General features: G+C 47.7%; 2 protein-coding genes across 2 annotated transcripts in view; one reads left to right on the forward strand and one right to left on the reverse strand.

Moving 5' to 3' along the window:
- Ranbp10 (RAN binding protein 10) overlaps window positions 1–10,393 on the reverse strand; it is a 51,830-nt gene extending 41,437 nt beyond the window's left edge. The window contains exons 1-2 of the mRNA XM_013013026.1: window positions 10,051–10,393; window positions 9,194–9,305 (exon numbers count right to left, since the gene is read on the reverse strand). Of these exons, the coding sequence (XP_012868480.1) occupies window positions 9,194–9,305; window positions 10,051–10,285 (347 nt within the window). The 5' untranslated portion in view covers window positions 10,286–10,393. The remainder of the gene's footprint in view (window positions 1–9,193; window positions 9,306–10,050) is intronic.
- A 502-nt stretch (window positions 10,394–10,895) lies between these two features.
- On the forward strand, window positions 10,896–25,793 carry Tsnaxip1 (translin-associated factor X interacting protein 1). Its single transcript, XM_013012662.1, is given in 16 exon segments — window positions 10,896–10,939; window positions 12,665–12,767; window positions 18,956–19,068; window positions 19,182–19,305; window positions 21,106–21,199; window positions 21,905–22,101; window positions 22,450–22,506; window positions 23,325–23,579; window positions 23,671–23,830; window positions 23,907–24,037; window positions 24,182–24,304; window positions 24,427–24,594; window positions 24,720–24,829; window positions 25,037–25,160; window positions 25,257–25,363; window positions 25,529–25,793. Coding segments are annotated over 16 exon segments (2,175 nt in total).
- Window positions 25,794–25,971: the final 178 nt, after the last annotated feature.

Here is a 25,971-nt window from a genome sequence, read left to right on the forward strand (position 1 = left end):
CTTGCCTTGCAGGCCTGAGGCCCTGGGTTTGATTCCTCAGCACCACATAAGAAAAAAGCCGGAAGTGGTGCTGTGGCTCAAGTGGTAGAGTGCTAGCCTTGAGCTGAAGAGCTGAGGGACAGCACCCAGGCCCAGAGTTCAGGCCCCATGACCAGACCCCCCCCCCAAAAAAAAAGACTCTTTATCTCCAAGTAGTCACTAAAAACCAGAAGCAGAACTTTAGCTCAAGTGGTAGAGCACCAGACGTGAGCAAAAAAAAAAAAAGCTAAGGGACAGTGCACAGGCCCTAAGTTTAAGCCTCAGTACTAGCTATAGACATAGACACACACACACACACACACACACACACACACACACACACCCTTGAAAATGTTCCTGCATGAAACAAATCAGATACAAAAGGACATACACACACACACACACACACACACACACACACCCTTGAAAATGTTCCTGCATGAAACAAATCAGATACAAAAGGACATATTGTAGGAGGCCATTTGCAGAAGCTATCTAGGATAAGCAAATACATAAAGACAGAATGGGGAGAAATAAAAGGCTAGCAGGAAGAGGAAACAAAGTTACTGCTTAGTGAGTAGAGTTTCTGTTTGGAGTGATGGAACCATCTTGGAAGTAGACAGGGTGACAGTCACATAACACCACAAATGTGTATCACTAAACTGCACACTTAAAATGTGTGTAATTGCATATGTTATGTTATAGATAATTAGGACATATGCAGAGTCACACCCCTATGGATATGCATGCCAGCATGAGCCTCCTCTGGCTTTCCTGATAACACAAGTAGGGCCTTGGCACAGAGCTGAATGGAAAGCATCAGAGTATTCTGTATTCTGGCCTCTAGTCAGGGCCAGAAATAAGAAGTCCCTCTCAACTAGCACAGAGCAAATGAGAAGAATGAAGAACACAAGCCCTGCTCCTTTTACTTTCTATCGATTTCTTCTTGGAGAGAAAGTGGATTTTAAGGGTTAGCAAACCCATAGGCACTTTTAATAATGGTTGTGTGAGACAAATGAGTCAATGGCTATAAGACCTGAATATTTTTAATTTAACCTCCATCAATGGGAGGTCTCGAGACCCACAGGGCTCTGACAGGAAGTGATAAAGAGGAGAGAAAAGAAGAGAGACAAGGTCCTCAGTTACGGAGTGGAGATGGGTCTTGGTTCTTAGGGTCTGTGGGGAAAGATGAAAGATGAAAGAGTCTGTCACCATGGCCCCCTTCCCTAGACCTCAAGGAGCTGTTAGAATCACATCTGACAGCTTCATCTTGACATCTAACACCTCAGGCATGGCTTAGCAGGCTGGCAATCTTATTCCTATCAGAACTTGCCCCAGATAAAAGAAATCAACAGCCTCTAAAACAGAGAGGACTCTGGGACAGTGGCTACAAAATGGTCCAAAGGGACCATTCAGGAAAAACACTAACTGACATTTAGGTCTGAAATGAGGGCTAGTACTTGACACTGGGTATGGGGGGTGTGAGTGCGCACGTGTGCATGCACACACATGCGCACACGCGCGCGCGTGCACACACACACGATGACCTCAGCCTTTTCCCACATCCCTACCCAGTCCAAGGTGTCAGAGGGGCTGGACTCTGCTCCATGGCCAAGTCATCCAGCCTCATTGCTTGCAACATATCCACTTCATATTTCATTAACAAGACCCCAACCCCAGAACTACAAAAATGTTCCATGTGTACTTTGAAGAAAATTTCAGAGAGATATCTTTTAGATACAGCCATCTATCCTTCTCTTAGTGATGGTTCCCCTCCAGGGCCCTTTATTCTTATCCAGTGGCCCCCAAATAAAAATGGCATGTGATGAGCTGGAGATGTGACTCCAGTGCTATAGCACTTGCGTAGCAAGCTGAAGATCCTGACTTTAAATCCCAATAGTGGGGGTTGGGGAGGAGAGGGGAAGGGAGAAGGGGAAGGAAAGAAGAGGGGAAGGGGAAGAGAAAGGGGAGGGAAGGGGAAGGAGAGAGGAAAGGGGAAGGGGAAGGAGAGAAAAAAAAGAAAAAGAAATGGCATATGGTACCTACCACTTGGGGTTACTAAGTTCATCTCAGTGCTCCAACCTGGTGAGCTCTGGTTTCCTTTGCAAAAGGGAATCTCTCCTACATAGTGACCTATCTAAGAAAATGAAGAAACAAATGGGGGTGGGGAGGTAGCATCTAGAAATTTCTTAGGAAATTCATAGAAATTTCTCTATAGGCCAATGTTTGACCAAGGAAGGTATCAGATATCAAAAATCAGCCATACTTCCCACTCTCGGCTCACAACTGGAATTCCCTACAGTGAATAGGGAGACCTCACCAAAAAGTGGACAGCATGCAGGCTCTAGTTCTCTCAGCCAATACCACACCCCAGGGTACCAAAACTAGACCAGAGCTTTCATCTTCAACACAAGTAAGCCATATGACAACCCAGGAGGCTCTGGAGTCCAATTAGCATGTCTCCAGAAGCAGCACAATGAATGTGTCATCTGGGGAGAGACGCAGCCCAAAAGTCAGCAGCCACCAGCTCTGGGGGGGCAGTCAGGGAGAACAGGGCTCAACCACCCCCGTACCTGCCTTGGGCAAGGACAGCACCTACCTCTCAGGACAGGCAGCCAGGACAAAGCCTTCAGCAATCCACAGATAAGCAATGAACTTTTTTCACAACACTGAGACTGACATGTGTAGACTCTGGCCATGGGTTGTCTCTTAGCCTGTAAGGGCCTGGGCTCAGTAACTCTCTAGGCCAGACCAGGGCGATGGCAGATGAGATCTTTTTTTCCCTTGTGGGTCATAGGGCTTGAACTCAGTCTGGGGTACTGTCCCTGAGGTCTTTTGCTCAAGGTTAGTGTTCTATACTTTGAGCCACAGCACCACTTCCATCTTTTTTTTTTTTTTTTGCTAATGGACAGATAAGAGTGCCCGAGATGGGGCTGGGAAGGTAGCTCAGCGGTAGAGTGCATGTCTTGCAAGCATGAGGCCCTGGGTTCGATTCCTCAGCACCACATAAACAGAAAAAGCCAGAAGTGGCGCTGTGGCTCCAGTGGTAGAGCACTAGCCTTGAGCTGAAGAGCTGAGGGACAGCGCCCAAGCCTAGAGTTCAGTCCCCATGACCGGCAAAAAAAAGAGTGCCCGAGAGCCAGGCACCAGTGGCTCATGCCTATAATCCTAGCTACTCAGGAGGCTGAGATCTGAGGATCACGGTTCAAAGCCAGTCCGGGCAGGAAACTGGGAGGGGCCCTGTGGCTCAAGGGGTAGAGTGCTCTCCTTGAGCTGGAGAGCTGAGGGACAGCACCCAGGCCCAGAGTTCAAGCCTCATGGCCAACCAAAACAAAAGGAAGAGAGTGTCCTGGATTTGTCTACCCAGGCTAGCTATGAACTACGATTCTCAGATCTCAGCTTCCAGAGTAGCTAGGATTATAAGCATGAGCCGTCGGTGCCTGGAAGCTGGTGATATCTTAATGAACTTAATGATTCTTTGAAACTCTATGGAAAATCACTTTGCGTGATCCTGACTCATAAGAAGGAAAACTCTTGAACATGGGACAGTGTTACTTTCAGATTAAAGGTGGTAACGCCAAACTATAGAGAACTCTAACACAAACAGAGTCACTTTACCTGAGAAGCTTCCCTGCCTACCAGTCTTCAGCATCCCTCCTCTGCATCTCCCATATGGTTGAAAGAGGAAAAGACAACAGTTGTGAGAACTATGCCGGGGGTAAAGGACCTAAAGCTCCTGGCCCACACTGGAATGGTAAACCAGACCAGCAGAGTCTCTTTTTTCCAAGCCATAACCTCTGTATACTCCAACTGCCCTCAGGACAAAGTACATACACCTTGGCCACAGTACACAAGAGGTTTTCAATCTGGCCCTGCCTACCTTGTGCCCTAGTAGCCATATCTTTTTTTTTTGGGGGGGGGAGGGGAACAGGGGGTAGGGGACCTGGGGATTTAATTCAGGGCCTTGTGCTATTATATATATATATATATACACACACACACACACACATATATATTTTTTTTTTGTCGGCCATGGGGCTTGAACTCTGGGCCTGGGCGCTGTCCCTCAGCTCTTCAGCTCAAGGTGAGCACTCTACCACTTGAGCTACAGCGCCACTTCCGGTTTTCTGGTGGTTTATTGGAGAGAGGAGTCTCATGGTCTCTCCTGCCCGGGCTGGCTTTGAACTGTGATCCTCAGATCTCAGCCTCCTGAGTAGCTAGGATTACAGGCGTGAGCCACCAGCGCCCGGCCTATTATTATATTTTTGAGGCAGGGTCTCACTGTTTCCTAGGCTAGCCCAAAAATCTTGGATTTATCTGATACTCCTGTTCTGAGCAGTCAGAACTACAGGTGTGCCACCATGACCAGCTGTGCCTTCACAGGATGTTTAACACCATCTTCTGCCTGAAAGCATTTGTTTCTCACTTTGTCATCTCAAACACTCTCTTTCTATTCAGCATCACTAATTCTTCTATGATGTTTTCCCCAAACTTGGGGGGTACAGAAGGAAGTCTATGCTATGGACTACCCTGCAAAGGAACCAGAGGCTGATCCTTGCTAGATGCCCTATGAGGTTACGGGTAGAGGCTTATCTCTCTTCTCTCTAGACCAGCATCAAGTCTGTTCTTGGAGCCCAACCTAAGACGAAATAATGTATGTTGATTCTGATATATAGTATGAATGGATAGGTGGCACTGCTGCCTGACCAAAGGAAATCAGCAGCAGGAGCAAATAAGAGCTGGTTGGCTATGGCCAGAGATTCCTGCTCAGGGCTTAGCTGCAAAGAACAATCCCCACCCCTCCCCACACCATCCAATACTCTAGTCTAGGCTTGCTGTTCTTGGGTAGAGCCACTCATCACATGTCAGGAGGCCTCCGCCACTGGGATGATATTACAGTCTATTTTGAGGGTCACACTGGAGCATCTGTCAGCTGGGCCAACCACACCCTTCATGTGTCATCACTAAGAGCCGGGACACTCACAGGTCCATGAATTCTGACTGAGGAAGTTGCTCTTACTCTAAAGACCCTCAGCTTCAGAGCCTGCTTGGTTTCTTGGAAAGATCACCCCTTACCTTCTGGCACCACTGACAGTAATCATACATCTCCTCACCCCACCAGACCTGTTCCCAAGGTTCATAGCTCTGGTGACTTGGCAAAAAACAGCTGAAGGCAGTAAGTCTGTGCCAAGCTCTGAGCTCAAACATGGCCCCTCCTTCAGAGTTCTCCCAAACACGTGGGCAGAGACCCAAAAGCCCAACACCCTGACATGAAGCTAATTACCCCTCAGACTGATAAGTCCACAGGTTCCATCTGCTAAGAAACTCCTACTCATTCCTCATAAGCAAGCTCAGGCTTTGCCTCCTCTTGTAAAGAGCCTTTCGGTCCATTCTCAGTTACTGAGTAGGCCACAGGCTCCCTGAGGACAAGGCTGGCCTATGCTGGCTTGACTTCTGTTTTCCTGCACCTGGCACACAGCCTGGAACAAAGAAAGGACAACTAAACACTCTATAAACTCTTGAAATAAAACCTTTCTGATCAGAGTAGCTTAGTGTGTTCTTCTACAAAAGATGTTGTGAGAACAGGGGCATTTCTGGAGAACTACAACACTAAAAGTGGATTCATAAATACCTTCTACAAAGGTGATATATACCAATCTACAGAAAAACTACATATTCAGCTGGGCACCAGTGGTTCACGCCTATAATCCCAGCTACTCAGGAGACTGAGATCTGAGGATCTCGGTTCAAAGCCAACTCGGGCAGGAAAGTCTGAGACTCTTATCTCCAATAAACCACTCAGAAAAGCAGAAGTGTAACTATGGCTCAAGTGATAAAGCTCTAGCCTTGAGCTGAAGAGCTGAGAGATACTGCCTAGGCCCAGAGTTCAAGCCCCATGACCAACAACAACAAAAACCCTTTAAATTCAATGAATAAATACATTGATCAAGCCCAGCACATAACTGTCATACTTCTCTAGTCCCACTCTAGTCCCACTGAACCCCTTTCTGCTCTATCCCCTAACACTATGATCCTATGAGAACCTAAGATGTTCCTTCTTTAACCCAGAAAAAGAATACAATAGTAGCCACAATGGAGAAAAATAATAGCAGCATATACACATATATCTGGGATCAAGCAAGAACATAGGGTAGATTAAGCTATTCCACTGCACATTTTAAGCCCTGAAGCCAGAGCAGGCCACCAAATATCTCAGAGACTCAGGCCACTCTCACAAAACAGGTACATCATCATTTATTCCAACCATTTTCTAGAGATGCTGTAAGGCTAAATGAGACAACACAGGAAAACTACAGAACCAATTAATCTTTGGATCATCAACAAAACTGGGGTCAGAAATATATTTTAACACTGGCAGGAAAGAGGAAACAAGTCAGTCAATGCCTGTAACTGCTTTTGGCCTCCTCAAAACCACCCTTGACAGGGCTGGGAATGTAGCTTAGTGATAGAGTGCTTGCCTAGCATGCTTGAAACCCTGGGTTTGATTTTTCAGTAACACATTAACAGAAAAAGCCAGAAGTGAAGGGGGGGGGGGGCAACCACCCTTGAGTTGGTGCCAGTGGCTCATGTCTATAATCCTAGCTACTCAGGAGGCTGAGATATGAGGCTCACGGTTGGAAGCGAGGCCTGGTAGAAATGTCCATGAGACCCCTATCTCCAACTGATCACCCAAGAAAGCCAGAAGTAGAGCTGTGATTCAAATGGTAGAGCACTAGCCTTGAACAAACAGAGCACAGAGATAGCACCCAAGCCTTGAATTCAAGCCCCAGGACCAGCACAAATAAAACAACAACAACAACAAAAACACCCCTGACCCATATCAACATCTGGCTACATGTTAACCATGAAAAGGCTTTCAGAGATTCCATAAAGTGGCCATGAAGAACCATTAATACACTCACTATCTGGTCAGCTGAAGCAGGCCATTGTAGACATACAGACAACCTAACATGACACAGATCCACTTAAATATTGAAAGCCAGTTAAAGAAATACAGAGCTCTTAAACACTCCTCTTGTGAAAAGTTGTTCTTGTCTCTAAATAGCTCAGCTGATATATATATATAAAAAAAGACTTATAAAGAAAACCTCCATTTTCTTCCCTACTCATTTAAGAAATGCCTCTCAGCTTTCTTAGCAATATGAGACTCGAGCACCAACATCTGGGTCAACTTTCTAACTATTATACAGTGTTTGGGGTTTTTTGTTTTTGTTTTTTTGTACTTTGTCAGTCATGGGGCTTGAGCTCTGGGCCTGGGCACTGTCCCTCAGCTCTTCAGCACAAAGCTAGCACCCTACCACTTGAGCCATAGCACCATTTCCAGCTTTTCCTGTTTATTTAGTGCCAAGGAATCAAACCCAGGGCCTCATGCATGCACGGCAAGCACTCTACCACTGAGCCACCTTCCTAGCCCTTAAGAAGTCATTCTCATTTACACTAGCTCAAGTAAATTATATTCTTCTATCATATCATAGAAAGGGACTATTAAGTCTTTAAAGTCCTATCTGAAACTTAAATATGTATCCTGTCTGTAAAGGAACTATATAGGGATGAAAGTAAAAGATATAACAGCTTTCCACAATTAGAATTTCAGAATCATAAGCCAGGCACAAAGGCTACTCCAGAGGTGGAGATCTGAGGATCGCTATTCAAAGCCAGCCTGGGCAAGCCCATGAGACTCTTATCTTCAATTAATCACCAGAAAACTGGAAGTGGCCCTGTGGCTCAAAGTGGTAGAGCACTAGCCTTGGACAAAAGTGCTCAGGTGCTGGGCACTGGTTCCTAGCTACTCAGGAGGCTGAGACCTGAGAATCGCGGTTCATAGCCAGCCGTGGCAGGAAAGTCTGTGAGACTCTAATCTCCAATTAAACACACACACAAAAGCCATTAAGTGGTGCTGTGGCTCAAAATGGTAGATCCCTAAACTTGAGCAAAAGAACTCAAGGACAGCTCCAGGCTCTGAGTTGAAGCCCCATGACCAACAACAACAAAAAAGCTCAGGGGTAGTGCCCAGGCAAAGTTCAAGTCCCATGACCAACAAAGAAAAACAAAACAAAACTCAGGACAGAGCCATGACCTGAGTTCAAGCCCTGGGACCAGCACACACACACAAAAAAAAAAGAAGTTCAGACTCATCACATTCTAGGGTTAATGGCAGCTTAGATGTTGGCCCTAGCAGCTGTCAGTACAGATGAAGAAACAAGATGTACTCAAGCCCACAGAGCCCTACCAGGCAAAGGAGTTAAAACAACACAAAGAAGGCAGGGAAGTTTCTGATTCTGGCAGTTCTGCTCCAAGTTCAACCCCTTTATCAGGTATTTTGCATACACTGTAAGAGGAGCAGTCCTTAGGAGAGAAAAACTCCTCAAAATTCTTAAAAAACATACACTCAGATCAAAGAAGAACTGAGTGTGGCCAAACTTTTCATACCATACTTAAAATATAATGAAGAAAGCTTTTGCCAAAGCAGTTACAGTCATGGTATTTCTTATCTTAAACACATATCCTTTGTTGCCATCACTGGAAAAAAGAGATGACTGGAAGAAAAAAGGAAAAGAGAGTGAAAAAGGTTCACTCTGATGTTTAGTGTCTGTTTACATAACCCTCAAGAAGGGCGTTGCCCTTATGCTGACTTTAATAAGGACCTTCTAAAAGCTGGTCAGACTGGTGTTCAAGTCCCTGGACTGAAAAACAAGTTTATAAGCAACAAGGTCACTTGATTCTGACCATGTTATGTTGTTTACTGAGATGACAGTGGCCACTAGAGCTTTGATGAATGCTGCAAAGATTCTACTATCCCTTTGAAGCCTACTAGAGACTCTATATGACTAAATGCCATAAAGAGGACCTTGAGTATAAAAAAGGGGAAGTCTTGAAGGGCACAGGCTAGTAGGGGAAATCCCATTCTGTACACTGAATTAATAATGTAAACCTGTTATCTGTGTTTCTGATCTGTGAAGTATTTGTTTACATCACTAAAAAAAAAAAGGGTCCCTGATTTATCCACAATGTATCTATCAAGGCCCAATGCTTAGACCAAGCTATATCCTTCCTTAAAGAGGAGTTATATCAATCACAGGAGGCCTCAAACTCTTACCACAGGGAACAGCTTAGTGTGGGAGTGGGGAAAAGAGGGTAGTAAAAAGGGGCTTACCCATCTCTTCCTTTGCTGATGATCTTCACCTCAAAGTAATAAATACCACAGGCAGCGGGTATGGGGTGAGTAGCTCGAACTGAAGCTGCATCTTTGTGATTTTTGCCATGACCTAATGGGAAAGGACAAGAAACAAATTTCGGCAGAAGTAAATGCAAATGGAAACCTCTTTCTTCTCCGCTCCATGGCAACTTCATCCTCCTTGGTTAAGCACTTATAGCTCAAGGAATAAATGGACAACTGAGTAAACACTTAGAACTCCCACATCTGGCTCACCTCCTCTTGAGATAGCCCTCCCTGAGCCACTGCCCTTCATAATCACAAAACAGGGTATAGGCAAAGTGGGGACTTGCAAAAGATAGTGAGCATTCCTGGCAGACTCCTCAGAACCCAGGCAGCCCACCTGAGAGATCAGGGAAAGGGGGAGGCAAACATGGATAACACTCTCAACAACAACTTTAGCACACAACCCCAGTCCAGTATAGGATGACTAGCAGGCAGGACAGTCCATTCATGTCTTACTAATGGTGGGAAGATGTTATCACCTCTTTTTGCAGGCATCCCTGAAACTAAACAGAGGTAAAGAGCCAGCCCAGAGACGCTCTACAGTAGAAGGGTTAGCTCAGCACAGAGTTTGGACACCTGTTGGAGTTCTCCTGACCATTGGTTGTCTCAGGGAAGGGTAAAGCAAGGCAGTCAACCCTCGGCCTGGTCAGCTCCACCACTCTAAACACTTCACAGGGGGGCTAAGGCCTAAACCGGAAAACTCAGACAAGGAAAGGGACGTGATGGAATGGGGCCAAACAACATAGCAGACGCTCTGGACTTGTCCCCCCAGCGGCCAGACGGGTCGATACCTTTGTAGTGGACACGGAGGTTGCCCTGAGAGAGGCCGATGTAGTTGTACTTGTCCTTGGGGCTCCAGGAACGCGGCAATGGCGTCTCGTGCTGGTTGACCGCGGGGTACAGGCGCTGCAGGCGCCGGCTCAGCTCCTGATCCCCGGGGGACGGCAGCCCGCCCCCAGCCCCCCCGCTGGAGGAGTCCCCAGCCTGCGGGCTCCCTGCTCCCGGGTCCGCCGTCGCCGCCGCCATCTTGGTGGGAGCTGCTATTGTGTCACTGGGGGCGGGGAGGAGCGCGACCAGATCCGCCCCACTCAGCCAATGGCCCGCGAGCCTCCCGGGGCCGCAGGGAAACCGAGTCCGAGTCCAGCACCTCGCTTTGGACATTGCTGAGCTTGCCACATTTTAGACTCAATATCCCACAATGCAGAGCGCCCCAGAGGCGGACCAACGACAACCCGCAAGGCACGTCGGGAGATGTAGTTCACAGCCACTAGCCACTAAGCCTATCCAGCGGAGACTCTCAGACACCAAAAACTACAACTCCCGCATATAAAACGGCCCCGGATTCTCTGCTCACCTCCCTCCTCCACTGCCTCAGTTTATCCCCCTGCTTCATTTCTGAAGCTAATGCCAAATCTGCGGCAGAGAATGGCTCTCGGGGTATCCAGCTCCTGTGTTTCACTACATCTTTGCTACTTGGCTTCTTCCCAGCCTGCAGGCGAGGGGCTGGGGGCGTGGCACAACCCTGGTCCCGCCTTCACCGCAGGAGTAGCTGGGAGTTTAGTTGCCAAGGCGACAGGCTGTACACTATCTCAGCTTCCCATTCTGCGAGTGCTGGCCGCCTGCCTGCCAGAGGGTCATGGATAACGCGCAGCAGCGTCTGTACAGCTTCTCCAAGCCGAGGTAGGCGTTGATAAAACTGAGGGAGGAGAGAAGGGCTTAAGTACGCTTTCAGAAAGGGAGATGACACCTGGTCAGTATCTCTGCACTGCTCATTGGCCTCCAGTTCTTTGTGTTGAGGCTCCAATCCCACAGAATCAGTGATGCAGAATTAGAATCCCAGTTGTCAGTCCAGTGAGGATGGAGTTACGTGCTAGCAAAAGGGCAGGCTCGCCAGACACTGGTGACTCATGCCTGTAATCCTAGCTACTCTGGAGGCTGAGATCTGAGGATTGCAGTTCAAAGCCAGCCTGGGCAGGAACTCTTATCTCCAATTAACTAACAAAAAAACGGAAGTGCAGCGGGGCACCGGTGGCTCACGCCTGTAATCCTAGCTACTCAGGAGGCTGAGATCTGAGGATCGCGGTTCAAAGCCAGCCCGGGCAGGAGAGACCGTGAGACTCCTCTCTCCAATAAACCACCAGAAAACCGGAAGTGGCGCTGTAGCTCAAGTGGTAGAGCGCTCGCCTTGAGCTGAAGGGCTGAGGGACAGCGCCCAGGCCCAGAGTTCAAGCCCCATGGCTGACCAAAAAAAAAAAAAAAAAACGGAAGTGCAGCTGTAGCTGAGTGGTAGAATGCTAGCTTTGAGGACAAGAGCTCACTCAGGGACAGCAACCAGGCCCCAAGTTCAAGCACAAAAGCAAAAAAAAAAAAAAAAAAAGGCCAGGCTTGAGCTCAGTGGCTATAATCCTAGCTACTCAAGAGGCCGAGAGCTGAGGCTCAAGGTTCAAAGCCATCAGGGGCAAAAAATTTACCTGTCTGGTTGGTTGCCTGCACAGGGGCTTGAACTCAGGTCCTCTTGCTTAGTCCGTTTGCTTAAGGCTGGTGCTCTACCACTTAAGCCATTTCCTTCTCTTTTTTTGTGTGTGTTGGCTAATTGGCGATAAGAATCTTTAAGATTGTCCCACATAGATGGCTCAATCGTGTAATCCTAGCTACTTAGGAGGCTGAGATCCGACGATCATGGTTCAAAGCCAGCCAAGGCAGACTCTTATCTCCAATAAACCACCAGAAAACAGAAATGGCACTGTACCCCAAGTGGTAGAGCTAGCCTTGAGCTGAAGAGCTCAGGGACAACACTGTAACCAGCAAAAAAGAAGAAAAAAGAAAAATCTTTACGATTGTTGTTGTTGTTGCCAATCCTGGGGCTTGAACTCAGGGCTTGAGCACTGTCTCTGAGTTTCTTTTGATCAAGGCTAGCACAACTACTTAAACCACATTGCCACCTCTGGCTTTTACTGTTTATGTGGTACTGAGGAATCAAACCCAGGGTTTCATGCATGCTAGACAATCACTCTGCTACTAAGCCACATTCCCAGCCCCTCTTTAAGATTTTCCTGCCCATGCTGTCTTCAAACCATGATTGGTCCTCAAATCTCAGTCTCCTAAGTGGCGAGATTACAGGGGAGAGCCACTGGTGCCTGGACTCTCTGGGTTCCTGCTACTGTAGGAGTTGTTGAGACTAATGTGATGAGAAGAATGCTTCTGGGAATGTATGAAATTGGATTGGGCTCAGAGCCAGGGCCTTGCTGGGTAGCATCTCTGGGAATCTGGAAGCAGTGCTGGGAAGACCCAGAGCCTGACCCTGAGGAGAACAGAGGCCATGCCTTTTGGATTTTGCAATCGTTGAAAAGGCTCTCCCTATTCTGGGCTCTGTCACGCATGACCAGTTTCTCCTTTTCTGTGCAGATCACAGGCAAGACCTTCAAAAGGCACTTCAGATGATGAATCCCCTTATGGAGACTCAAAATTTATCCAGAAACGTAATTATTCTCAGAAATGGAAGGCACTGGTTAGTAACAATCGTCTTTTGGAACCCTACATTAGGCTCTGGGAATTGTTTCCCTGTCTGTAACCCTAAAAAACCATTTACCTGAATTGACCTAAGAGGCTTCTTCCTAATCAGGGGCATATAGTTCACAGGTACCAACTAGGCTTTGGGGAAGAGGGAGTGCACACTAGTTTCCAAAAAGCCTTCACAGACCTCCTCAGGCAGAGACACACAGCTGCTGTCCTCAGACCCCCCTTCACTGCACCTCATCATTCTGAAATGGACTTCATTTCTTCAGTCAGCCAAGCATATAGTGGGCACTGTGGTAGATGCTGGGATGATCACACCAGCTTTGACAAGTTCCTTCAATTCTGTGACTATGCCTTTTTTTTCTTTATGGTCGTAATATCTGATAGGGTCCTTCAGTGGCTGACATGTTTTGTTTGGGGCACTGATTTCAACCTCCTAAGGAGCTAAGTGTCAGCCAGAGGTGCCTGGCTGAGACTGATACATGTCAAAAGCACCATAATGAGCAGGGGTATGAAAGCAGAGGAAGGGGATATTTCTTTATTGTGTTGTTTGCTCTGAGATCCTCCTCCATTCACACTCTTAAGATTTTTGTATAAAAATAGTGCTGTCACAGAGGTAGGTTGCTATGTGCCTATAACCTCAGAACTCAGAAGGCTGAAGCACAAATATCTCTAGAATTCAAGATTAGCCAAGGCTATATAACCAGACCTTATCTCAACTTCATTTTCTTCCTCCAAGAAAGAAAGCTATTGCACTATCTTCTAAGTACTTTTAGTATATTTTGTTTTGGTGGGGTTTTGTTTGTTTGGGTGGTACTGGGATTTGAAGTCAGGGCTTTGTGCTAGGCAGACGCTAACCACTTGACTAGCCTGTCACTAGCCTGCTTTTTGTTTTGATTTTCTTTGTTTTGATACTAGGAATCAGAGTGCCTCACTCTGTACACAAGTACTTAGCACTGAGCAACAACCCCCCCCACACACACACACTTTGTTGCTATTGCTATTGCTACAGTCCAATCCACAAATACTTTCCAAATCTTAGAGGAAAAACAAAAATAAACACATTTGAGTAAACTTCTAATTCCAATTTACTGTGGAAACACTATAGACAATGTGATGGTTTTCCTGATGTAAGTGTGTTTCTTGTGAAGTTGGGAACATTGGGTCATAATACACTTTGGGAGGACAGAAACTTCTTGTCCAGAGAATAATATGTATTCTCCGTAGAAACACATCCTGGCAGGGCAGGCTCTGTCCAACTCCTTGCTCCCATCAGGGGTCACATAATTCTGTGATCCTGCAGCCAGGTTCATTTGGGCTTTTTCTGCATGTCCATGGTTAACCACTAGGGGCCACTGTTTCTCCTGCCATCACCCTGTGGCTGCCTTTGCATTTTCACCTGCAGGGGGCTGCACAGGGCACAACCCATCCAATCTGGTTATAAATCTGTTCACCTGTCATCAATTATGTTACCCTTGAAATTAGCGTTCTTCACCTTTCTCTACTTGGTGTAGCTTATCCTGATAGGAGGGTATTAAACTCTAATTCTTTCATCTTTTTTTTTTGTCGGTTATGGGGCTTGAACTCTGGGCCTGGGCGCTGTCCCTCAGCTCTTCAGCTCAAGATGAGCGCTCTACCACTTGAGGCACAGCGCCGCTTCCAGTTTTCTGAATGTTTTTCTGCAGATAAGAGTCTCACAGACTTTTCTGCCTCAGCTGGCTTTGAACTGCGGTCCTCAGATCTCAGCCTCCTGAGTAGGATTACTGGCATGAGCCACCAACACCCAGCCTAATTCTTTCATCTTTTTTCCCACCTATATTTTTCTTTTCTTTTTTGTGCTGGTCCTGAGGCTTGAACTCAGGGCCTGGGTGCTATCCCTGAGCTTTTATGCTCAAGGCTAGTGCTGTATCATTTGTGCCACAGCTCCACTACCGGCTATGTTGTAACTACATTGGAGATAATTCTCATAGACTTTCCTGCCCAGGTTGGCTTTGAACTGCAATTCTCAGATATCAGCCTCCTGAGTAACTAAGATTACAGGTGTGGGCCATCAGTGCCCAGCTCTATATTTTATTTTCTGTTTTTCTTCCTTCCTTTCTTCCTTCCTTCCTTTCTGTCTTTCCTTCCTTCTTTCTTTCTTCTTTTTTTTTGGGGGGGGGTCTGGTTGTGGGGCCTGAACTCTGAGCCTGGGCGCTGTCCCTCAATTCTTCAGCTCAAGGCTAGCGCTCTACCACTTGAGCCACAGCGCCACTTTCTGCTTTTTTCTTTTTGCTTATGTGGTGCTGAGGAATCGAACCCAGGGCTTCACACATGCAAGGCAAGCGCTCTACCACTGAGCCCCCTTTCTTTCTTCTTGTGTCTGTGTGTGTGCACGCACGCGAGCCCTGGAGCTTGAACTTAGAACCTGGACACTGTCCCTGAGCTTTTGCTCAAGGCTAGTGCTCTACCACTTGGAACCACACTGCTATTTCGGCCTTTTTATTGTGGGGGGTGGTGGTAGTGGTGGTGGTGGCAGTAAGTTTTTTGGAAATGAGAGTCTCACAGACTTTCCTGACAGGCTGGCTTTGAACTGTGATCCTCATATCTCAGCCTCCTGAGTAGCTAGGATCACAGGCATGAGTCACTCACTGACACCTAGCTTATTTATTCTACAATATTTATTGAGTGCTACCTAAGACTATAAAGAGTGCCAAATATGATGCCATCAATCCTGGAGGCTCAAGCTGGGCACTGGTGGCTCACGCCTGTAATCCTAGCTACTCAGGAAGCTGAGATATGAGGATCACGGTTCAAAGCTAGTCCAGGCAGAAAACTCGGTGAGACTCTTATTTCCAATAAGCCACTAGAAAACTGGAAGTGGTGCTGTGGCTCAAGCGGTAGAGCACTGGCCTTGAGCTGGAGAGCTGAGGGACAGCACCCAAGCCCAGAGTTCAAGCCCCAGAACTGACAAAAAAAAAAATTCTACAGGTACAGAGATAGGTCAACCCAGAGCCCTTTCAAAAGGCTGGTGTTTTCCCTGGGCCAAGCAACTAGGCTAAATATGTACCTTCCATAAATATCTCACAAATGAATGAATGAATGATCCCACGATTGAGTTAAAACATGTACAAAACTAGCAGGATGCAGTAGAAAAAGTCATGCCAAGAACAGTCGAGAAAATGATGGCATTTTCCACATTAAGAGCCAGTTGCCATTAGACTTTTTACCATTCGCCTGAACAAGAACCTGGGACAGGCAGGTATCCTGGTTTCTCCGTTCCTGAGAATGGGAGGTTGAATTCAGAGCATAAATGAGACTTTTTCAATAATTCAATTTTCTTTTCAATCTGAAGGTGTCCTTTGCTCATTGTAGAAAATGTTGAAAATGTGCAATTATACAAAAGTAATAATACATGATCCTATCATTAGGGAATAATAATCTCTGATTGCTTTTTGATTTTTTCTTTTTTTTGGGGGGGGGGTCCGGTTGTGGGGCTTGAACTCTAGGCCTGGGCACTGTCCCTCAGCCCTTCTGCTCAAGGCTAGTACTCTACCACTTGAGCCACAGTGCCACTTCCAGCTTTTTCTGTTTATGTGGTGCTGAGGAATCAAACTCAGGGCCTCATGAATGCAAGGCAAGCACTCTACCACTGAGCCACCTTCCCAGCCCCTGTTAGTGTATTTTTATTTGAGCTTCTTTGTAACTATTTCATGGCTGAATAACACTGTTCTGTTTTTTTGTTTTGTTTTGTTTTTTGTTTGTCATGGGGCTTGAACTCTGGGCCTGGGTGCTGTCCCTCAGCTCTTCAACTCAAGGCGAGAGCTCTACCTCTTGAGCTACAATGCCACTTCTGGTTTTCTAGTGGTTTATTGGAGATAAGAGTCTCACAGAGTTTCCTGCCCAGGCTGGCTTTGAACCACAATCCTCAGATCTCAGCCTCCTGAGTAGCTAGGATTACAGGCGTGAGCCACCAGCACTCAGCTCACTGTTCTGTTCTTAAACATTTAGAAGTTTTCTAATTTTTCCAGAGGCACAGTATGACTTTGAGGACTTCCCTTGTTAGAAATGCTACTGCTAGCTGGGCACCAGTGGCTCATGCTTGTAATCTTAACTACTCAAGAGGATGAGATCTGAAGATTGCCATTGCAAGCTAGTCCAGGCAGACAAATCTGACAGACTCATCTCCAATTAACCAACAAAAAGCCAGAAGTGGAGGTGTGGTTCAAGTCGTAGGGTGCTAGCCTTGAGCAGAAAACACCTCAGGAACAGTGCCCAAGTCTTGAGTTCAAACCCTAATACTGGCACAAAAGAGGAAGAATGAGGAGGAGGAGGAGGAGGAGGAAGAAGAAGAAGAAGAAGAGGAGGAGGAGGAGGAGGAGGAGGAGGAAATAAAGCAACACTGCTGCTGTTCCAGCTCTGACTCCTTCTGGGGTAGCTGCCTGGGCTCTTTGTTCCAGGCCTTAGCCTAAACCAGAACCTCAGACAACCTGCTCTTCCTGGACGTCAGCCCCAACTCATAACTCTTCAAATCTATATCCTGGAGTCTTTATGCTACCCAGGCATTCTTTGTGTCTTTCTACCACTCATAGACTGCCTAAGTGACCTCACCTACTCCCTTGCTTTTATTTCAGCTGTATTAGCCTCATTACCCACCGCTTACAGACCCAACCTTTCCTGGCCTATCCCAGAGAGGGCCTCCCAACCTCCATGAACCTGCACTGGCTTCACTCATTTCATGTTGACTTGTGATCATCAATTGATGCCCATTGTCCCCAGCTTCCCACATGTCCTTAGAATCCACCAAGATCTGATATGCACTAGGACCCAGATGAGCTTGATGAACAAGTGAATGATTGGATTGAATAAAACCCTAGGTAGCTAAGTGATACAGTGTACAGTAGTACAGTGCTTACCTACCATACTTGAGGCCCTGAGGCACCACCACCAAAAAAAAAGACATAAAGGGGCTGGGAAGGTGGCTCAGTGGTAGAGCGCTTGCCTTGTATGCCTGAGGCCCTGGGTTCGATTCCTCAGCACCACATAAGCAAAAAGAAAAAAGCCGGAAGTGGTGCTGTGGCTCAAGTGGTAGAGCCCTAGCCATGAGCTGAAGAGCTCAGGGACAGCGCCCAGGCCCAGAGTTCAGGCCCCACGATCAGACCCAAAAAAAAAAAAAAGACGTAAAAACTTAGAAGTCTGCTCTGGACCAGAGGGTTATATTTGGCATCCCTGCCATGAGCGCTTCATGAAAAGATTACTACATGCCCCCTGCCCCTACCCCTGCTCAAGGTTCCAAATGAATTCCATTTCTGGGGTTCCTCACCTACTTCCCTTTGCCCCCAGTGGCATAGCCCAATCTTCTCTCAAGGTTTACAGCACCCTCTGCTGCATGTCTACATCTGTCTTGTAAGTCCAGGCTTGAGGCTGGGCCTGCCTTCCTCTCTGTTTTTAGCCATACTATTTCATGGGGCCAGGGCCAGGCTCTCTTGTAACTCATATCTGTTTTCACAGAACAGGTATTCAATACTCACTGACTTAATACAGAAGAGAATAGCTCACTTTCATTGAGTTCCAAGCAGGAGCCATAGTGTCATGGCACCTCACCTCAGTACAGGAAAGTGGTGACCACCATTATCCCCATGATGGTGGATACAGAGACTGAGGCTCAGAGAAGTAAACCCATGACCACACAGTTAGTAAGGGAGATAAGAGCTTTAACCCATGCCCTAACTCAAGGACCATAGTCTTAATTATGAACCAAGATTGATGAGACACACCTGTCATCCCAGAACCTCAGGAGAGAATCTTAAGTTTGAAGCCAACCTAGAATCTACATAGTGAGAAACCATGTCAAGATTTAGAGAGAGGGCTGGGAAGGTGGCTCAGTGGTAGAGCACTTGTCTTGCATGCATGAGGCCCTGGGTTCGATTCCTCAGCACCACATAAGCAAAAAGAAAAAATCCGGAAGTGGGGCTGTGGCTCAAGTGGTAGAGTGCTAGCCTTGAGCAGAAGAGCTGAGGGACCAGGCCCAGAGTTCAGGCTCTATGACTGGACCCCCCCCCAAAAAAGAGAGAGAGAGAGAGAGAGTATACCAGAGGAGAATGGTAGTGGGGAAAACAAATGGGAATGTGGGAGGAAGGATGTAGGAATATCAGGAAGGAGGGAGTCATGTTACCATAGTAACACCAGATTCTCTCCTTGAAGCCCTGGCAGTTCTCCCTGAGTGGCCACCTGTCCCCATGGCCCACATTCGCCAGTGGCCAGACTGTTCTGCAGAATCAAAAGCCTTGTTCCGATGAGTACCGGAAGCGACCTAGGTAAGACAGGGTTGGTCTAATGGTGAATGATATACCAGGCAGATAGGGTTGATGTATGTGTTGTCCCAGGCCAAGGGTGCTGGTGACATCCCATCCTGCATTCTTTTCAATAGCTGGCAGCATCATCCCCTGGGCATAGCCAAACCCAAGTACCTGGAGCAGCTAGAAAACTACCTACGCAAGGAACTTCTCCTGCTAGACCTGGGCACAGATTCCACGCAGGAGCTAAGGTTACAGGTCAGAGTCACAGATTAAATATGGGGGAGGGCAGGAAGAAACCTCACCCACTGATACTGAGCAGGCTAGATATTCTGAGGGATCTGGCTCATCTGGGTCTCTCCTGAAGAAAAGCGTATCCTATAACAAGGTCAGTGAGCCAGGTCTTCGATGGCTCCCAAGTTTGAGGTACTTAGGAGGCTGAGATCTGAGAATCATCACTCAAAGCCTGCCTAGGCAAGAAAGTCCATGAAATTCTTATCTCTAAATAGCCAGCAAAAAACCAGAAGTAGAACTATGGCTTAAGTGATAGAGCACTATGCCTGACTGAAAAAAGCTAAAGAACAGTACCTAAGCCCTGAGTTCAAGCCCCAGTACCAGCACAAAAATCAAACAAAAATACTACCAAAGGGCTGGGTATGTGGCTTAGTGGTAGACTGCTTGCCTAGAAGGCATGAAACCCTGGGTTTGATTTTTCAGTACCACATAAACAGAAAAAGCCAGAAGTGGTGCTGTGGCTCAAGGGGTGTAGCACTTGCCTTGAGCCAAAATGCTCAGGGACAGTGCCCAGGCCCAGACTTCAAACCCCACAACCAACTCCCTCCCCCGCAAAAAAATACTGAACCTTGGTTTTTTTTTTTTTCACTAAATTGTGTAGACTGGATGCTCTCTCCTGTCCCTTTAGCTGCTAGGCTGGCTCCATAGACATCAGTGAATCAGAGCTTTGTACCTGTGGATCACACTTGTAATACTAGCTACTCAAGAGGCTAAGATCTGAGGATCGTGGTTTGAATTCAGCCTTGGTAGAAAAGTCCAGTAGATTCTTATCACCAAGTAACCCCCAAAAGCCAGAAGTGGAACTCTGCTCAAGTGATAGAGCACTAACCTTGTGAGGAAAAAAAAAAACTTCAAGGACTGCACCTAACCCCTAAATTCAAGCCCCGGACCAGCAAGCACACACAAAAAGACATAAGTAAATGGAGCCTGAATCTGGCAGTTGGGAAAGCAAAAATCAAATAGAGCCCACTAGCCTAGTAATAACAACCCTAATCTTGAGGAACCAGTTCAGAGGCAAAGGAAGGAAAGAGAAGAGGAGAGAGAAGGAGGAAAGAAAGGAGGGAGGTAGGGAAGAAAGGAGGGAGGGAAAGAAGGAGGGAAGAAGCTGCATCCTAGATTCTGGTGTTTATCCGAGAGAGACTCAAGGATGATAACAGGGAATCTCTCACTTCTGATCATGACTGAAGCATGTACTGAGCTGTCCATGGGCCAGGCCCTGGGCACAATCTTACAAGCAGAAGATACCTCACCAGTGAGGAAGCAGAAGCTTAAAGGCAGTCCAGTAGGAAGTAATAGGGCTGAATTTTGGGGAAGCAAACAATGCTGCCTCAAACACTTGCTGATTTTTGTGTATGCAAATCTAGTCTCCATATCCAGGCACCCCTTCCAAAAGGAAAAAAAAAAAAAGAATCATCCTGTGTCCAAAGGGGACAGGAGGCCACAATTCTACTTTAGGGTCAGAATGCAAGGCTAGAATTTGCAATTTCCTGATCCCATGGGGCTTTGAAGTGGAGGGGGGGGTGCAGGGTCTAGAAAGCAAGAGGCTGGCTGTTTATACAGCCAGAGAAGGGGGTCAGACAGTGGCAAAGTTAGCCAATGATAGTTTTCCAGGTCTCAGAAACCCTTCAGAGAACCCCCTCCCCAAAGTCCATGGCACCTATGATATCTAAGTGATCCCCAGAGCATTCCTTTGCTATGGGTTACCTGACAGCTTCAAGGTGGCAGGTATGGGCTAGGAAGTGACAGGTTCCCTTTTCTGGTCAGCCTTACAGAGAAATCTTTGACTTCTTCATAGAAGATTTCAAGAGCTATAAGCCATTGCTGTCCTCCATCAAGAATGCATATGAGCTGATGCTGGGTAAGAAGGTAGCTTCTTTCCTGGGCCCAAATAGGAATGGCAACAGAGGATTCTCTTCTGATTTTTCTGGGACTCCATAGCAGAGCTGGGGCAGCTACTAACTTGGGCCTTAAGGTCACTCAGGGTACCCCATGCCCTCTCACCATTGTAAAAACTAGAGAGGTAGTATTTACAGGAAACAATTCCAGGAGCATAAGCACCTGCCAGGTTCAGGAGGTATGAAGAAGCTGGGGCTCAGGACTAAAGGCATAGGTGTGAGGGTATAGCTGTGATTTCAGACCCCCAAAACAACTACAGAAAGACTTGAAGCAGGGGACATGGCTTTGAACAAGACCAGCATAGAGCCGGGCGCTGGTGGCTCACGCCTGTAATCCTAGCTACTCAGGAGGCTGAGATCTGAGGATCGCAGTTCAAAGCCAGCCTGGGCAGGAGAGACCGTGAGACTCCTATCTCCAATAAACCACCAGAAAACCGGAAGTGGCGCTGTAGCTCAAGTGGTAGAGCGCTCGCCTTGAGCTGAAGAGCTGAGGGACAGCGCCCAGGCCCAGAGTTCAAGCCCCACGACCGACAACAACAAAAAAAAAGACCGGCATTAGACTCCTGAAATTGGTAACTGACAGCCATTCACTCATAACCTTAGCATCTGTCTTCTGGCTGTTTGTTGTCCCTGGCTGGAAAAGGACTTTTCCACTTATGCCTGCTTAGCCTACCAAAGGGACAAGATACGGACCCTAGAGCCCCTAAAGGCCAAGCTTGTCACTGTGAATGAGGACTGCAACCAGAGGATCCTGGCTATGAGGGCTGAGGAGAAGAGTGAAATCGCCACATTGAAGAACGAGAAGATGAATTTGCTAAAACTCATTGACAAAAAGAATGAGGAGAAGATCTCATTGCAGAGTGAGGTAAATGAAAATGGTGTGCTGCCCCAGCTCCTGAATTCCTGTTTTACTGTGACCACAGGGATCACCTGTGCACTAAGGCAACCCCTAACTCCGTTCTCCATTCTGCCTAGAATGACACAGAGCTCTTCCATCTCCCTGAGCTCATATTCCCATCACCCTCTTCTCTGCTTGGGAGGCCCTGGTACTAGCAGATTCCCAGAGGAAAGTCTGGGCACTTTGCTGGGCTCCTGAGACTGGCCACTTTCCTTCTTCTACCTTTCCTGTTACTAAGCCAAGGGCACCACCCAGCCCCCATCCCACCCCTGGAGTGACTAGCTAACCCCAACTACACAGCCACCTTCGCAACAGGTATCCAAACTGAGGAAGAGCTTAGCTGAAGAATACTTGCACTATCTCTGGGCCTGGGTGCTGTCCTTCATCTCTTCAGCTCAAGGTAAGCACTCTACCACTTGAGCCACAGAGCCACTTCCAGTTTTCTGGTGGTTTATTGGAGATAAGAGTCTCATGGACTTTCCTGCTCGAGCTGGCTTTGAACCCCATGATCCTCAGATCTCAGCCTCCTGAGTAACTAGGATTACAGGCATGAGCTACCAGTGCCCGGCCAAGAATACATTTTTGGGGGTTGGGGCCTGAACTCTGGGCCTGGGTGCTGTCCCTCAGCTCTTCAGCTCAAGGCTAGCGCTCTACCACTTGAGCCATAGCGCCATTTCCAGCTTTTTTCTTTTTGCTTGTGTGGTGCTGAGGAATCGAACCCAGGGCCTCATGCATGCAAGGCAAGAGCTCTACCACTGAGCCACCTTCCCAGCCCATGTCCTTGAGTTCTTTTGCTCAAGGCTAGCGCTCTATCAGTTTGAGCCACAGCACCACTTCCTGTTTTTGAGTGGTTAGTTGGAGATAAGAGTCTCACAGACTTTCCTGCTTGGGCTGGCTTTGAACCATGATCCTCACATTTCAGCTTCCTGAGTAGCTAGGATTACAGTCACCAGGACTCAGCCTCATTCAGTATGTCTAATACTCATTCTGTGCCCACATGTGGGAGATGTCCCTGCCACCAGTCAGGGCGGGGGATCTTCTCAGCTGGACCAAGAGTCATAGGATCATTAAGCAGGACCATTTCTGAAAGGTGAAGGAACTGAACTCCTCTTTGACCTGGTCATTACATATCCTAGGCTTCTCTATTTAAGCCTAGGCTGGTAGTACTGTGGAGAAGACTCAGCACAGAGAGCATGTCCCAAGAGCTTATTCAACCCAGCTCTGGGCTACAAGCTCCAGAGCCAGGGTGACATAGGCTGCCGGCCTCCCTGGCAGGCGTCTGGGGGGAGGACCCTGTGAAGCTGACACTGGCTCTGAAGATGACCCGGCAAGACCTGACCCGCACACAGATGGAGCTCAACACCATGAAGGCCAACTTTGGAGATGTGGTACCAAGGAGAGATTTTGAAATGCAGGAGAAGACCAACAAGGATCTTCAAGAGCAGGTGCTGGTGGGCTGGCAAGGCTAAGCTAGACATAGTAGGTAGGGCAGGATCAGTCCAGTGGGTAGCTAGGATCCATCTACCTTGCCTACAGCTGGATAGCCTGAAAGCCGACTATGAGGAGGTGTGCAAGGAACATGAGTTATTGCTGCAGTCACACATGATGACGCTGAAGGAGCGAGACCAGTTCTCAGCTGAGCTGCAAGAGATCCAACGCACCTCTACACCCCGACCAGACTGGACCAAGTGTGAAAGTAATTATGGCCATCGGGGATCCAGGGCTTACTGAATGGCCTGGCCTGGACTCTAGCTCCCTCTCCCCACTTGCAGATGTGGTGGCTGGGGGCTCAGAACGGTGGCATATACTGGCAGAGGGCAAGAACAGTGACCAGCTGGTGGATATACTCCTGGAGGAAATTGGCGAGGGCCTGCTCCGAGAGAAAGACTTCTTCCAGGGTCTGGTAGGGGAGTCCCCGCGTGGGAGGCAGAGACCCAGAGCCAGAGCCCACAGACCTTGCAAATGAGGAGATAAGCTTTTGGGGAGACCACCTGGGGTTCTTCTGTGTTTGGAGGTGGGGACACAGAGCTGATACTCTGCCTTCCAGGGCTATGGGGAAGATGTCCCTGTTTTCCTTCAGTGTGAAGGCAATGTGGAGAACAAGAAGCCAACTAAAAAGTTTGTGGTAAAACTCCTCAAGGATGCCTGGAAGGAACGGCTCACAGATGAGGTCAGCTTTCTCTCTAGTCATTTTGGTCTAGTAAGGCCTTCAGATCAGAGTTCTTCGGGAATGTGGGGGTCAACTCAAGGGGTTAGGAAGTAAGGAGAGCCAACTCTGGCAAGCTGACCAAGCATTTCTCCCTACAGAAAAAGAAGTTCCAAGATTTCTTCATCAATTTCTTGGAGCATCGTTTTGGGCCCAGTGAGGCCATAGCCTGGGCTTACACCATTTTTGAAAATATCAAGCTCTTCCGCACCAATGAGGTCATGAGTCAGTTCTATGCAGTCTTGATGGGAAAGGTGAGCCTGGCCCTTGGTTGTTCCACTTAAGGAGACAAAAAGGACCTCTAATCCCAGCATAGGCCAGCTCTGCACCCACTAATCCAGGAAGCAGCACATTAGTGAATATACATCCTTCCCTGTAGATGACGGAGAGTGTATATAACAACTACAGGGATACAGTAGCCCAGCTGCAAAAGGAGATGAAGAATGCTGACAGTCAAAATGAAGGGTTACTAACCAGTGAGCAGTTCAGGTAAGAGGCCAGTCCAGGCCATCCCAAACTCCAGCCCACCATCTCCACTGGCCTGGCCCCCAGGTATGCAGGGAAAAAGAAAGCCCCAGAGCTCAGTCCTTCTGAATACTAGTTGCGATTCCCTCCCCCTGCCCCAAAAGGGGATGGAGAGAGGAGTGGACACCCTCAGCCAGGGTTCCTGTTGACTTATTGTGTCTCCTTCCACAGCAACATTCTTAAGACCACCTTCCCCCTCAAAAAGGAAGATGCAATTCAGGAGCTGATGGAGGCAGGGGGCTGGCATGTTGGCAACATTGCAGATGTGTTAAATTACCCTTTTTTGTTTATGGAGGTGGGTATGGGGGCCCAGGAACTTGCTCTACCCTTACCCTAACCTTAACTGGACTCCAGTCAATGTGGCCTTACCCTGCCTTGTGGCCCCTTCCAGAGTGAGGAGGGCCAGAGTGAGCCCTTTGTGCAAAAGCTGTGGGAACAGTATATGGCTGAGAAGGAAGCATACTTACAGGAACTAAAGCAGCAGCTGGACCTGAATCTGTAAGTGACCTACCTGGGAGTCCACAGGCCCACTCAATCACTGAATTGCCCACAGGGTGGCATCTTAGGCCCACCTATACTGCTGGGCACTATAAACTGCTCAAGCTGGGCAGAAAGGAGGGCACTGGAGGGCTCAAACCTCTCTCTTTCCTTGTGGGGGGACAGCAATCAGGAGGTGACACTATCCAAGCTACGAAAGGCCCTGATGACCATTGACCCCAGCCTTGACAAACAGACACTGAATGCCTATCTGAGCCAGGCCTTCCAGATTCCTGAGTCAGAACTGCCAGATTTGGAAAAAGAGAAGGAAGGGGAGGAGGAGGAAGAAGAGGAAGAGAGCACTGCAGTAGAGCTCCAGAAGGTACTGGAGCGACTTCACATTGCTGACACCAAGCGCATGGGGCCTCGAGAGCCAGAGCCCACAAGCTAGGATCATGATGGGCAACACTGAGTGTTCCAGTGAGAACTCCATTTTTATTATAAAACTGTTCATTCCAGGCTGTGCTGGCAAGTCAGTGACTGGGGGATAAGGGGTATCTGGGCTGGCCCCAGAACATGTACAAAAAAGCAGAATTTCTGTTTGTGATACTTTATTGATCTTAGGGGAG

This window comes from Dipodomys ordii, unplaced genomic scaffold, assembly GCF_000151885.1.
Source record: "Dipodomys ordii isolate 6190 unplaced genomic scaffold, Dord_2.0 Scaffold18, whole genome shotgun sequence".
NCBI lineage: Eukaryota > Metazoa > Chordata > Mammalia > Rodentia > Heteromyidae > Dipodomys > Dipodomys ordii.